At 41.6% G+C, this 13,933-nt stretch overlaps 1 protein-coding gene across 1 annotated transcript in view; it reads left to right on the top strand.

Moving 5' to 3' along the window:
• Positions 1-3,771: 3,771 nt before the first annotated feature.
• LOC108679776 (1-phosphatidylinositol 4,5-bisphosphate phosphodiesterase classes I and II-like) overlaps positions 3,772-13,933 on the top strand; it is a 71,588-nt gene continuing 61,426 nt past the window's right edge. The window contains exon 1 of the mRNA XM_047885656.1: positions 3,772-3,998. Coding sequence (XP_047741612.1) covers positions 3,900-3,998 — 99 coding nt within the window. The 5' untranslated portion in view covers positions 3,772-3,899. The remainder of the gene's footprint in view (positions 3,999-13,933) is intronic.

Raw genomic sequence — 13,933 nt, 5'->3', positions numbered from 1 at the left:
CAAACTACAAGTAATAGCAACATAATTTCGACTGTTATGATTGCTATAAATGTAATTCAGAAAACATTTTTGCCTTCGATACTCTTACGTTAAAATGCGCAAAATCAAGTAAAAAATTATATCCTGTGCTCGTGTGTCAGCTGCGCGCGATATTCTTGATATGCAGCAAATTTTTATCTTCAATATCGACTCTGTTCAGAAAATTCGTCGTTGGTATCACTGAGCAATCAGACTTCACGCCTAATTTTAAGACGGTATCTTGGTCTATCCTGCAAATCTGTAAGTATATTGTAGCGTGCCTGCCTGTGTACGAGAGTGCTTGGTATTGTGCTCCGTGTGACTGAGACTCTTGGTATAAATATGTTTAATATAAATACCGTGTGAAGACATTCCTTGCTTGCCCTGATGCCTTGTCCAGGTATTCCCTTGTTCGCTGTTCTCAGACGTGCTTGATGTATCGCTTGCTCCAAAGTTCTCTTTTGTGTGTTAAGTTCAACAATAATTAGTTTACAAGTTCTGTCGCGTTCCAATTTTTATGCAATTCGTTTATTTCATTAGTGAGGCTCTTTATAATACAATATCTTGCCTCTAGCCTCAGTGTTCTGAGTGTTGAATTAAACAAGAGCTCAGCAACCGTCTGCAAGAAAAGATTTTAGTTAGCTCATTTTAAATCGAATGCACAATTATACTTGGTGGGACTTGACTTGTACAGCGTTGTATGACCTAACCTTGCTGCCCTGTTCTCATGGCAGTGCAAGAGTCTGCCTTCACGCGTTACAGCAGAAATGTTTTTGAACGGTTGATTATGGTGAAGCGGGAAAGTTCTTAAACATGGGGTCATGTTGAATGTTACTACATACCCACACTGTGTTCACACTCGCTTCAGCAGCCCTCCGAGGATGTGTTCACTATCTCCGTGACGCTTAGCCTCTTTAAAATGTTAATTTAAACTCACGAAGTTTAATGAGTGTAATGAAGATTCTGTACGCTGAAAGGATTTTCGATGCAGCACACTTAAATTCCCTCGTAATTTCCCAAGCGAGAAGGTGAAAACAAGTGTTTGTATTAAACTACTATAAATTGAATATGTTCTATTGCTGTTAATTCGCACACTTCAGACTGAGAATGCATGATGTGCGCATGCCTGAATGTAGCCCTTAGGTTTTTGTACAAGAATAAAATCTTTTTTAAGAACTCTCCTGTCTCTATCCTATTTTTCGTGCCGGTTCAATCGTTAATTACTTTGCATTGGCTTTGGAATTAATAAGCGCCGAATAATCATCGAGTATCGCTTATGCAAGTGCAAGCGCTGTTACCAGTGATGCTACTGCAGCTGTGCGTACCAGAACCTGCTTAAGTTAAGTTAAAATAAAATTGTAAGTCTGATTAGAAGAGTTACCCGGTAACCCCTAAGAGAATTTTTAGGTTTCCTACTGGACATTCCATTTACTGCCTCCACTTGGTCTCCTCCGCCTCTTATTGAATTTTGAAATCTAGATCTTGTCGCTGAAGCTATGTGAGGTGACATCAGCTTTCATTGCGTTTCAACTGCATTGTGCTGTGCAGTGAATTCCGTACATTGGCAATCTTATAAAATGTTCCATCGACGGTGTTACTTTTTGCTTACGAAATACGATTCAACAAATTGTAATTTTATGCTAAGCCCGTTAATTATGAGATCTCCTAATGTGCATTCGTTAAATATTCTATAACTTACGATCAAAATACAACTTGAAATTAGGCCACATTTTCAAAATGTACGTAAGAACTTCGAATGGAGAACCCCGAGGCCGCAATTTCTAGACCGACGATTTCGGGACTTACGTTATGACCTTGTGATGAGTTTAGGACTTGCTAGTCCACGGTCACGCTGATGCGCCGCCTTCGTCGTCCTCCGTCTCCGAGTCGTCGTCAGGCAGGTCACCCCGCCCTCGAGTCCCGGATGTAACGTTGGACGTGTTCCGTCTATTTGCCCTCCTTTGGGCCAGCTGATGCAAGATGCTGTTGCTTGTCAATTGCTGAGGGACTCGATCATCAGGCGTTGTTAAATTAGAAAGCGACGTCGGCACAAGCGCTTCTGTGCGTCCATTGCTCGCAATGTGCTGCTCCGTGCTGAATGATGCAAATATATACATGTAAGCAGATTTCATTGAAAACAAGTGAATCTGTTTAATTGACAATTTTCTTATTAGTTTTTCAACATCTTCATCACTCCTATCAGCATCATCGTACCTATCAGGATCACCACTTTTCAGCAACGTGACTTACAGCAATAGCACGCTACACAATTTAATGTTGCCTGTGGTTCTGTCTCGGCGTAGGCAACCAGGGTGGCAGCGTCTATACATCCGTTAACTTCATCTCGGATAACTTCTGACGTCTATAGTACTTGGGCTGTGATCCACCTGCGAGATCTTCTGGTTTATATCACTTAATAGAATTGACTCGTAGCAATTAATGTAGGGCTGATTAAACTCAATTGGACTGAGAATAATGAATTGATAGATTATCTCCATGATCCGTGGAGACAGAGTAGTAAAATTCGTGTATTGATGTGAAGCCTGAATATAACTCACCGGTAGAGAAATATACATGAATTTTATATTATTATTTTTTTTTCTATTAGTTTAGGCTTCGTGTGTGTGTTGCTGCTGCGGTCGTTATAAGATTGATGCTTTTAGTATAAAGAATTGAACAAAGAATAGAGCCGTTGGTTAGGGAGGAACCTTTTCGAAATAATTTCAATTGAGGAAGTGCCATATTTGAAAAAATTCGATTATATGGTACGAGAAAAAGAGATTACCATTTTTTCATGTGAGGTTTAGCACAATAAAAAAACTAGTAAAACAGTTAAACGAATAATTAAATATCATGTGGTTACAGTAAATATACAGTGGTTACAGTTCAGAGTACCAAGATTGGAGCAGAGAGGCGTGGGTTCGATCCCAGCTCTGTGCGCCAGTTTCTGGTCAGAATCGGCAAGGAGGCCGGGCGGTTAAGCATAGCAGAATTGTAGCAGTGCGTTGCGAGTTCAAGACCGCGAAATGCTGTGAATGTTCTGCGATGTTAAGAATCGGCGACAGGCCTACGGCCTAATAAACGCTGAAACCGCTATATTATTATTATATTATGTGATTGTTTGTCAAACAATGCATTCTCATATACCGATTCTCGTATCATTGCTACAAGTGATTGGGTGTGATTGCCTTGATTAGTTATTCCAATTGCTATAATTTTATTTGATTACACTCCATTATTGGTAGGTAGTCTCGTCTTCGGAAACCTTGAGACTATTTTATTAAATAATAATATTGAAAGTTCCATGCTGTTGACAATGAATCACCGATGATTCGAGGATATTTCTTGGTTGCCTTTGAAGCTCAAAATCGAAATGTCAGGACAAATACTGGTGCCACTCAGCAATACCTATGGTTTTGTAGTTGTGTCGGTACTGAAGAAAATAAGCCAGTGTACATATCGTGACTTGTTCACAGGATATCAAAGAACTGGATTTTTGACCAGATCTTTTCAGAACTGACGCTCACAAGACAACTCACTAAGTAGCTCCTTGAGTCATCAGCCAGCTGAACAAGAAGTATTACCACCGTCTGCATGCTGAGCTGAGCAGTAATCAGCCAGTTGAGCAAGTCCTAAGTCAGCCACTCCGCCAGTCGCAGGAGTAATCAGCCACTCTGGCAGTCAGGCAGCTTCACACTAGGCGAGTGCAACTTTGCCATTGCCTTGCCTCAGCAGTAAGGCTGGTGCCATGATGGTGTGAGGTGTATGGTGTATATGCTGCTCAGTGCCGCCCGATCGTCCCCTTCTCAACTATCAGTGCTCATTGATATTAAAATTTAGTGAAGCAGTGTTCGTTTGGCTGCTGCTCCTGCCTCATAAGTATGGCAGGGGCAAAGCCCGGAGTGCATAAGCTACAGCTCAAGCCGATTCACGTGCCCCAAGCTCTACAGGATGGGGAAACCTTCGTCAAATGGGACGAGGTAAGAAGCAACGATGAACTCATTTCACGCTGACCCATGCTGGTGCGCGCTCAGTGATGTACGGTCGTGTGGCAGTATGCCCATACACTTAATTTTGCTGCAAGATTGAAATAGTTTGTGTTTTGATGCTTCATCCGTATTAACTACAAATTTTCATTGCTCATACAAAATATCATCTCTTTAAACCACCTTTTTTTGTCTTTTTTTTATCGTTACTAACAATGAAGAAGCAATAAGCCAGTGGCACGAATTAGGTAGGCTACTCAGACATCTACGTTTTAATCTTATGCTGTAAGATTAAATGAAAGTAATTAATTTTCGATGATGACAGGAAGAGAACAGTACATGAATATTACTGAAATATTTTTTCTTTGCGGTTTTGTCTACATTGTTTTGCATCTCGAGCGAGTGATAGCTGACTTCATTAAGTTGGTGCTAAAGTTTTAAAAAATGCATAAATTTAAACGACATTTAAAATATATAATTCACCGTTAAATTTACCATGAATTTTAGACGTCTTTTTATTATTATAGGGTAAAAATAAATCATCATACAAGCATAAACTTCGCTACAGCTAACTCTAGTGTTAACAATTTTGACCACCCGTACAAAAATTGTCTTCTGGCAATATTCATCTCTAATTCTACAAGGCTCTGCCACATTTACCTGCAAATTGTGGTGAAGCAGAGAAATTTGTTTACAATTCATTTAAAACCGATAATTAATAACTCACTACGAGATTTCGTTCATGAGGACTCTGATAATCACACTCAATAACCGCTCTCCATGAACTGAAATGTTTTGAATGTGTGGAAATTATTAAACTTCTGGCTTCCTTTTATATATACAAACGCATTTCTTGTGTATCATTTATCGAAATTACCTCTGTATATTTCTTCTTTTCAGATTAATGCTAGTAATTTCTACTTCTCATTCCTTTGTAAAATTATAGGTACATTATCTGCAAAGTTATTTTTACGCAAAAAATGTGGATTAGTTTCTATATATTGACGGTCATCCTTTAAGCAAGAATGATCTTTAATATATTTTAAGCCAGAAACTGTGATCTAAGATATAGTTTACTCTAGAATTTGTGATCCATATTAGACGGTACGCAATAAACTTTGATCTTAACAAGATTTTACGGTAGAAATTGTGATTTAATTTGAAAAATATTACGTGAAAAAAAGCAGGGATCTACACTAGAATATACGCTAAAAACGGCCGTATACGCTGTGTTTTCTTCGTACTATAGTAATTTTTATCCGCAGGACTAATTGTAATTAAGTGTTCGAAACATTGTAGGTAAAAGCAAAAAATTTTCATTTGTCTAATGTATTAAGTATATTAAGTATTTGTCTAATGTATTAAGTATATATTAAGTATATTATAAGCTTCCTTTAGCTTATAATTAAGTATTATAACGTAAAGTAATCTCGTAACGCAATATATTGCCATCAGAGCCGAAAATGATAGTCTATACAATGCATCGGTCATTTACATTATATACAATATATCATCAAAGTAATTCATGTTTACTAACGCTAAACATTGTGTGATGATAGCGAGTCGATGTAACTGAGCCTTGGCCGGTTCTTCTAATTGCCATCTCTATAACTTAAGGTCAGGGTTAAAGTGGTTAGAGTGTTAAAGTTAGTACCAAGACCGGAGCAGAGAGCTGCGGGTTCGATCCCAGCTCAGTGCGCCATCTGGGCAGAATCGGGGAGGAATCCGGGCGGTTAGGCATAGCAGTACTGGGGCAGTGAGTTGCGTGTACGAGACCGCAACAAGCTGCGATGCATTGCGGTCTCGATGCAACAATTGCGGTATCGATGCAAGCTGCGATGCAACAATTGCGATGCATTAACATTGTTCTGCGATGTTAAGAATGTTAAGAATCAGCGACAAGCCTACGGCCTAATAAACGCTGAAACCGCTATATTATTATTATCACATTTTATACTCTGCTCGGTATTTCAATTGCGGTTGACGTCAATGAATTCCGCGTAAATTGTGTATAATCTGACCAGGTTTTCCCCGTGTCTCCACGAGTTGTTTAGTTTTTTTACTAAGACCATAAGAATGCGAATATGTGCGTGCAAAAAAGGCACTACTTAGTAGACACAAATGGCTACTAAGCTACTGATGTGTGATCTTGTACTTATCTTATATTATAACTTCCATTTTCGATGTCATGGATTGGTCAGTTTATTTTCTTTCTTGTCCAGAATTCAAGTGGGAAGCGTATTCTGTTTTTGTCCTGTTTGCGTTTGTAAAAAGCTGCCGGACTTTGCAGGGAATTTTACAAGCCCTGACTCTGCACAATCAGCGTTTGTCAGAAAATAATTATCTATGTAATTACCGTAATTATGATGAACTTCAGTGCTTCTTTCACTATCAAGTCTACTTTGGCCGTGAGGATTAAGTTTATCCTTGATGTTATGACGATTGTTAGAGCAACTACGATTGCAGGGCTATGTTGATCTGAAGGGTTAGGGGCTATGATGATCGTAAGGGTTAGGGGCTATGATGATNTCGCTGTTAACGATCAAGGTCGCTGTTAACGATCAAGGTCGCTGTTAACGATCAAGGCCGCTGTTAACGATCAAGGTCGCTGTTAACGATCAAGGCCGCTGTTAACGATCAAGATCGCTGTTAACGATCAAGGTCGCTGTTAACGATCCTCATGCAGGAGGCGGTGGCAAGAACTGTTTTGTCTCCTGTTCAATTATTTAAATAATGTTTCTAGTACGTCAAGGTCGTCTAAAAACAGCAGAAGGATCGCAGGGATGTATTCTGTTGTTCAATTTTGTCACCAGCGCACCTGTGGTGCCAACCTTCCTTGTCACCAGCGTGCCTGTGGTTCCTACTTCGTTGATGTCATTAACATCCTGCACCTGTCCCACACCCTGCAAGGAACTAAACGCTGTGTAAACTGCATTGTGTCGCACCGTCCTACTGTAATGACGCATACGCAGTGTACTGTACAGTGTATCTTCAGCTGGTACAACTGAGGGCAGTTGCACGTTCGCGGTAATTACAGACTGGCGCCTTGGTTATGAGGACGACTTGCCTGCCGCAGCTGAGGGCGTTGGAATACTGAGGCGATCCAGCGTTGAGTGGCACTGCTGTGTCCTAAACGCATACTAAGGGTACACATACCAAGGATACACACGAGGGCACGTTACAGGGATGTAAAGTGCCCTCGAAGTTCGATCTGAACGAGACGCCACGACAATCTCTTCGTGGAATAATAATAATAATAATAATAATACACATACTAAGGATACACATACTAAGGATACACATACTAAGGATACACATACTAAGGATACACATACTAAGGATACACATACTGAGGATACACATACTTAGGATACACATGCTAAGGATACACATGCCAAGGATACACATACTAAGGATACACACGTGTCATGTATGAGTACACTGAGTACACTCATGACACCAGTGAGTACACTGCATATCTAGCGTGTAACACTCCGCTGTACTGCGATGGCAGAAGCTAAAGACGTATTGTTTGGCTAAAACGACGCCTCAATAAAAAAATTCGTGGAAGAATTTCCCGGGCATCGTTTACGAATGTTACATTTTCCTGCAGTTCTGCAGTTTATAGCTGCGTGAGACACACGAATAGCACTTGGCTCTTTACCTGACGCCTTAGAATCGCTGTCTTATTTACTTTCTGTTAACCAAACACCCACGAAGTTTGGTTCTCTTGATGCAACTTCTTGAGCCCTGTTTGTGGACGACACAAACTTCATGAACAAAAGCTGGGACTCCGGTAGAATACTTGCCAGTCGTTGCGTTACTACGAAAAGGATGACTATATGTAGGTCGAGAACGACTCGACTCAACTGCATTGGCTTGGTTGCAACGCATTTGATAAAATGTGCTAAGACTGGATTGAGTTGGCAACATAAACCACATCCCCAAGTTTATTTGTGAATGATTTTATGTTTAAAGTATTTTGACCTAGCGGGATATTCTCAAAATTGAAATTTTGTTATTCGATCTTGATTATACCGAAGAAATACGCACACAAAGACAAGTTGGGAGCATACGGCCGCGTATTATACTGAAGAAATACGCACACAAAGACAAGTTTGGGAGCATACGGCCGCGTATTATACTGAAGAAATACGCACACAAAGACAAGTTTGGGAGCATACGGCCGTGTATTATACTGAAGAAATACGCACACAAAGACATGTTTGGGAGCATGCAGTAGCGTATTATACTAAAGAAATACGCACACAAAGACAAGTTTGGGAGCATACGGCCGCGGATTACACTGAAGAAATACGCACACAAAGACATGTTTGAGAGCATACGGCCGTGAAAGAAAGTATCACGAATGTTTCTACAAAGCAGAGAGAAAGATTCTTGGCAGCTCTAAGACAATCTCTGTGTTGTTGTCTTCTTGGTTTAGAGCGACGAGCCGCCACTGCAAATCTCGCTGCTTTTGTCCTAACAACATTGAAGGAAAGCCCGATTTCAATTTCTTTTGTCAAGTTTTGAGATGTCAACCCAACGTCCATGGAAACAATTTTTTTGTGTTTATTTTGCAATAACTTAAATCACTTAACGATTTTGTTATATTATATGCCGCGGCTGCATATGTGCAGATGCTGCAGGTGTTATGTGCAGATGCTGCAGGTGTTGTATGTGCAGATGCTGCTGGTGTTGTATGTGCAGATGGTGCTGGTGTTGTATGTGCAGATGCTGCTGGTGTTGTATGTGCAGATGGTGCTGGTGTTGTATGTGCAGATGCTGCTGGTGTTATGTGCGTGGCTCTCTGTTGTGCTCTAAAATAATTGACTGCAGCTCCCTGCATGACGTCATCGCTGCACGGATCTGACGTCATCGCTTAGGACTCGTCTGGTGCCGGAGGTGTGATGTGCTTCACGGTCCCGGTCAAGCCCTCCATGGTCCCGACTTATTGAATCGTTGCTTCGGTCCGGTCTATCGTGACATCGGTCTGGCGCGTCATGATCCCGTTCTGACTGGTAGTTCCGTCGTTTTCCGGTCAGACGCGTCGTTGATCCGGTCTGACGCGTCGTTGTTGACGCGTCGTTGTTCCGGTCTGACGCGTCGTTGTTCCGGTCTGACGCGTCGTTTTTCCGGTCTGACGCGTCGATGTTCCGGTCTGACGCGTCGTTTTTCCGGTCTGACGCGTCGTTGTTCCGGTCTGACGCGTCGTTGTTCCGGTCTGACGCGTCGTTGTTCCGGTCTGACGCGTCGTTGTTCCGGTCTGACGCGCCGTTGTTCCGGTCTGACGCGTCGTTGTTCCGGTCTGACGCGTCGTTGTTCCGGTATTCTCCATATAGGTCTTCCTCCTGCATATGCATCAAAGGATGCTCTCAGAAGCTGCTCTAACCGTCACCTCATCTTGCATAACAACGAAATATTGACGCGCTTTATTATTTCGTTTTAAAGGCAAAAAATTGCGCTAGAAATGAAAGCGTTTAGCACTATCTCCTGCACTATCTTACCTTACCTTATGACCTTACCTATTAAATAGTTTAGTGCTATCTTCTTTCTGAATTACGTATAAATAGATACAGATGCAGGTGCTGAATTCTAAATTACGTTTACTGAATTACGTATAGTGCTATCTTCTGCACTATCTTCCGCACCCTCTTGCACGCTATCTTCTGCACTATCTTCTGCACTATACAGAATTCTCATCTCACCATCACAAGTTCTTGACGTGCCGGCAATTCTATTCATGAATGTCAGTAATTTCATAATTGATTTCTCTCCGAAATGTTTATTTTACTTTCCTAGCTTATTTGAAAACTAACAAAGGTAATTGCCCGAAGGCAACAATCTCATTAGTTTATACATTAATTTTTAATATAATGTAAATTATTTTCTTAGTATAAGACTACATCTAAAGAAATTAGCAGTCGTTCAAACTAAACCTGAAGGTCGACAACGAGAACTAATTTCTCTAAAAATTAATGCCACAGTTGATCTCAAAAGCAATGACGTCCATTATTGTGTGAAAGTTTTACTAATTACTTTTTCTCTTCATCATCGTCGTAATCGTTCACTGCATAAGATAAATTTAGTCGTACTCGGTCACCGGCGTTGCAGGTCTCGTCTAATCCGTCCTTATCAGTTCGATAAACGGCCATCACTAACAAAAATGAGTGGGTTATCTACTCATCTTGTCCTAATAGTGACACACTTTCGACGCGTATCACTGATAAGCCGTTTTTTCTGGGAGGCAAACTGGTTGAGAGTGGCCCACACAGGGTAAAAAGTGCATCGTTGCTTGGACAAAGCCTCGGTCACTTCTTTTAGTGGCGGCCATGCGGCATATCAGCGCTCGACATTCTAGGTTGCGATGACGACCAAGAGCGTCTCCTGCAATGCTTGATATATTATTGCTAATATAATATTAACATAATATTATATTAATAATAATATAATATAATATTATAATAGTAATAATAATAATATCAACAAAATTTAGCGGCGCGTGCGTGCGTGCGAACTTGAGTGACATTTCCTACGCAAAATTAACTTCGATTGAATGAGAGTTATTTATAATTCTGTGTAGCGTTGGCCGCACGGAGAGCATAAATGTACGAAGTGTCTAGGCATTATCGTTCCTAATATCTGAATTAATTGAACGAGTACTTTGATTGTCAGCCTTTCTGGTCCGGACGCCTGAATGTTTCGTTTAGCGGCGCATTCTTTTGCATACAAAGCGAGAGCATAAGTTATGTTCAATGACCTCACATTTGTGGTACATGTGCTTGTCATGGTAGTTACCCTCGTGCTTGTCATCGTAGTTACCCTCGTGCTTGTCATCGTAGTTACCCTCGTGCTTGTCCTCCTTCCCTAGTTTTCGTCCTCCTTCCCTAGTGCTTGTCCTCCTTCCCTAGTTTTCGTCCTCCTTCCCTAGTGCTTGTGCTCCTTCCCTAGTTTTCGTCCTCCTTCCCTAGTGCTTGTCCTCCTTCCCTAGTTTTCGTCCTCCTTCCCTAGTGCTTGTGCTCCTTCCCTAGTTTTCGTCCTCCTTCCCTAGTGCTTGTGCTCCTTCCCTAGTTTTCGTCCTCCTTCCCTAGTGCTTGTGCTCCTTCCCTAGTTTTCGTCCTCCTTCCCTAGTGCTTGTGCTCCTTCCCTAGTTTTCGTCCTCCTTCCCTAGTGCTTGTCCTCCTTCCCTAGTTTTCGTCCTCCTTCCCTAGTGCTTGTGCTCCTTCCCTAGTTTTCGTCCTCCTTCCCTAGTTTTCTTCCTCCTTGCCTAGTTCTTGTCCTCCTTCCCTAGTTTTCGTCCTCCTTCTCTAGTTTTTGTCCTCCTTCCCTAGTGCTTGTCCTCCTTCCCTAGTGCTTTTGCTCCTTCCCTAGTTTTCGTCCTCCTTCCCTAGTTCCCTAGCTGGCCACAACTTGCAGCTCTACAGTTTGCCGGGAGTTATACGCGGCGTGTTTACAATGTTTGCCAAGGAATTGTTTTCGCGAAAAAAAGCTTATTCTTCTGCATTTTTTATTTGTTTGGTGTTTGTCACGTGCTGCTCCGGCCGCAGACAAACGTCGATTCCATCCCGCGTTGTTTGAACTTTCCATCTGTCTTTCCTTTCCGTTCTTTGCTTTCCTTCCTTCGCTAATTTTTCTACCTATTCCGCGCACCATCGTCTCTGTTTTTCATTAATTCAGGTCTCTTTGTCATGTGCACATGTGTTTCTGCGAGTATATATGCCAAGAAATTACATAATTATTGCTTTAATCGTGTCAAGTAATTATATAGAAAAGAATTATGTAATTAATTATTATGTTCTACATAATTATGTAATTATGTAGAACAGAAGTATCAGAACTTACGTCCGGTAATGATGTAAGTTTGCGCTGTATCAGACCTCACTTGAGTAATTTGTTGAAGTGTACATATACGAATATGTTATTATTTATTCACAGGGCTTCTGCGTTAGAAGTGTATCAAGTTAGACAGCAATGTAAACCTATTATTTTGATTGAGTATTAAGCATCGATTAATGACTTCATGATTAATGCTGAAGCCGTCGACTTTGCTCACTTAGGAATAAGCTAACAAATTGCAACGACTTTCATTATCATCATAAATAATGAAGCGCTCCATTAAGGGGACCGACCTAGCTCCGGAGAAACTTCTACAGTTATTATCCGATCATCATGAAACTTCACATACATACGTAAAATGTAAAAATAAGAACATTTTGCTCCTATGAATTTTTCTGCCATGATTGGCTGCTTAATGCCAGGCCTTCCTTTGTGGAGTGACCAGCGCGTTATTTATCCTCGTAGAGTTTTGTTAAGGGACCTAAAACCCACCTCCCTTTGAGGAGCTGTCACAAAGTCATTTTTCGACGCACAGGGACGATACTTATATCGTTCGATGCGCAAGAAAACAACCTTTAAGATGTGATAAGAAACAGAAAAACTCAAAATTTTCAAATTTTAGCTAGGTCGGTCCCCTTAAATGAAGTAGGCATGTATGGGGCAAGTGTTTGTTGTTATATTTTATCTGGTTACCAAATTTTGCAGTCATTGTAATAATAGAAATAGAATCACTATTGCAGTCATTGTCTGAACAAGTAACTGCATTTTGTTCTCACCTAAGAGCTGTGCTAAGTTATAAGCGTACATAAAGTGTACGTCTGACGCGACAGGGTCTGTTTCTATGCTGACTGCTGCAACATCCACTGCACCATCACCAGCCCCTGCATCACCATCATCATCATCCCTGCATCACCATCATCATCATCATCCCTGCATCACCATCACCGGCAGCAGCAGCCCCTGCATCACCATCATCGGCAGCAGCAGCCCCTGCATCACCATCATCGGCAGCAGCAGCCCCTGCATCACCATCATCACCAGCCCCTGCATCACCATCATCGGTAGCAGCAGCCCCTGCATCACCATCACCAGCCCCTGCATCACCATCATCGGCAGCACCAGCCTCTGCATCACCATCATCATCAGCACCAGCCCCTGCATCACCATCACCATCATCACCATCCCCTGCATCACCATCATCATCAGCACCTGCATCACCATCACCACCACCAGCCCCTGCATCACCATCATCGGCAGCACCAGCCCCTATCACCATCATCGGTAGCAGCAGCCCCTGCATCACCATCATCATCATCAGCACCAGCCCCTGCATCACCATCATCGGCAGCACCAGCCCCTGCATCACCATCATCGGTAGCAGCAGCCCCTGCATCACCATCATCATCATCAGCACCAGCCTCTGCATCACAATCATCACCATCACCATCCCCTGCATCACCATCATCATCATCACCACCACCATCCCCTGCATTACCATCATCACCACCATCAGCTTTAAGAGCCGGCGCAGGGCCGGTAAGGTCGGCTTTAAGACGGCCGCGTCGCGGCAGTCAAGTCTCTGCACTATTCTCAGCCACAATTCCGGCCACTTGCTTCTATTAATCACTATTTTTATAGCATTGTTTATACCCGAGTCGTATTGTTCAGTTATCGTATTGTGAAGATTCACATAAATTGTTTAGGCTCTTGAAATGTCGTTAATCTTCTCGTAACTTGCATATTGATTTTTCAACGGGAGTTTTGCATCTTATTGATGCAACTTTTTTTTCATTAAAATATTATATAACATGAAGATTTTCGAACGTGTTATACATTTCTGTGCTGTTATTACGTACTACGTAAGTGTATCGATAATCATTATATATGCGAGTTTCGTTTTTTCCTCCTTCGTATCTCAAAATCATAATAAAAATGTTTTCTCTATTGCATGACAATTTTTCAATACTCATTAAACTCTGACACAATTTTTTATATAGGCAATTTGGTTCCAAGTTTGAAACAGCCCTTGAGGTCAGAGCTACTAGGTGTTGCTCGCTCCCAGAATGAGCTAATAATCGTGATGAAGAACATTG

Source organism: Hyalella azteca, unplaced genomic scaffold (assembly GCF_000764305.2).
Source record: "Hyalella azteca isolate HAZT.00-mixed unplaced genomic scaffold, Hazt_2.0.2 contig2705, whole genome shotgun sequence".
NCBI classification, from domain to species: domain Eukaryota; kingdom Metazoa; phylum Arthropoda; class Malacostraca; order Amphipoda; family Hyalellidae; genus Hyalella; species Hyalella azteca.
The sequence above is the reverse complement of the archived record's forward strand: the minus strand, read 5'-3'. Positions and strand labels throughout refer to the sequence as shown.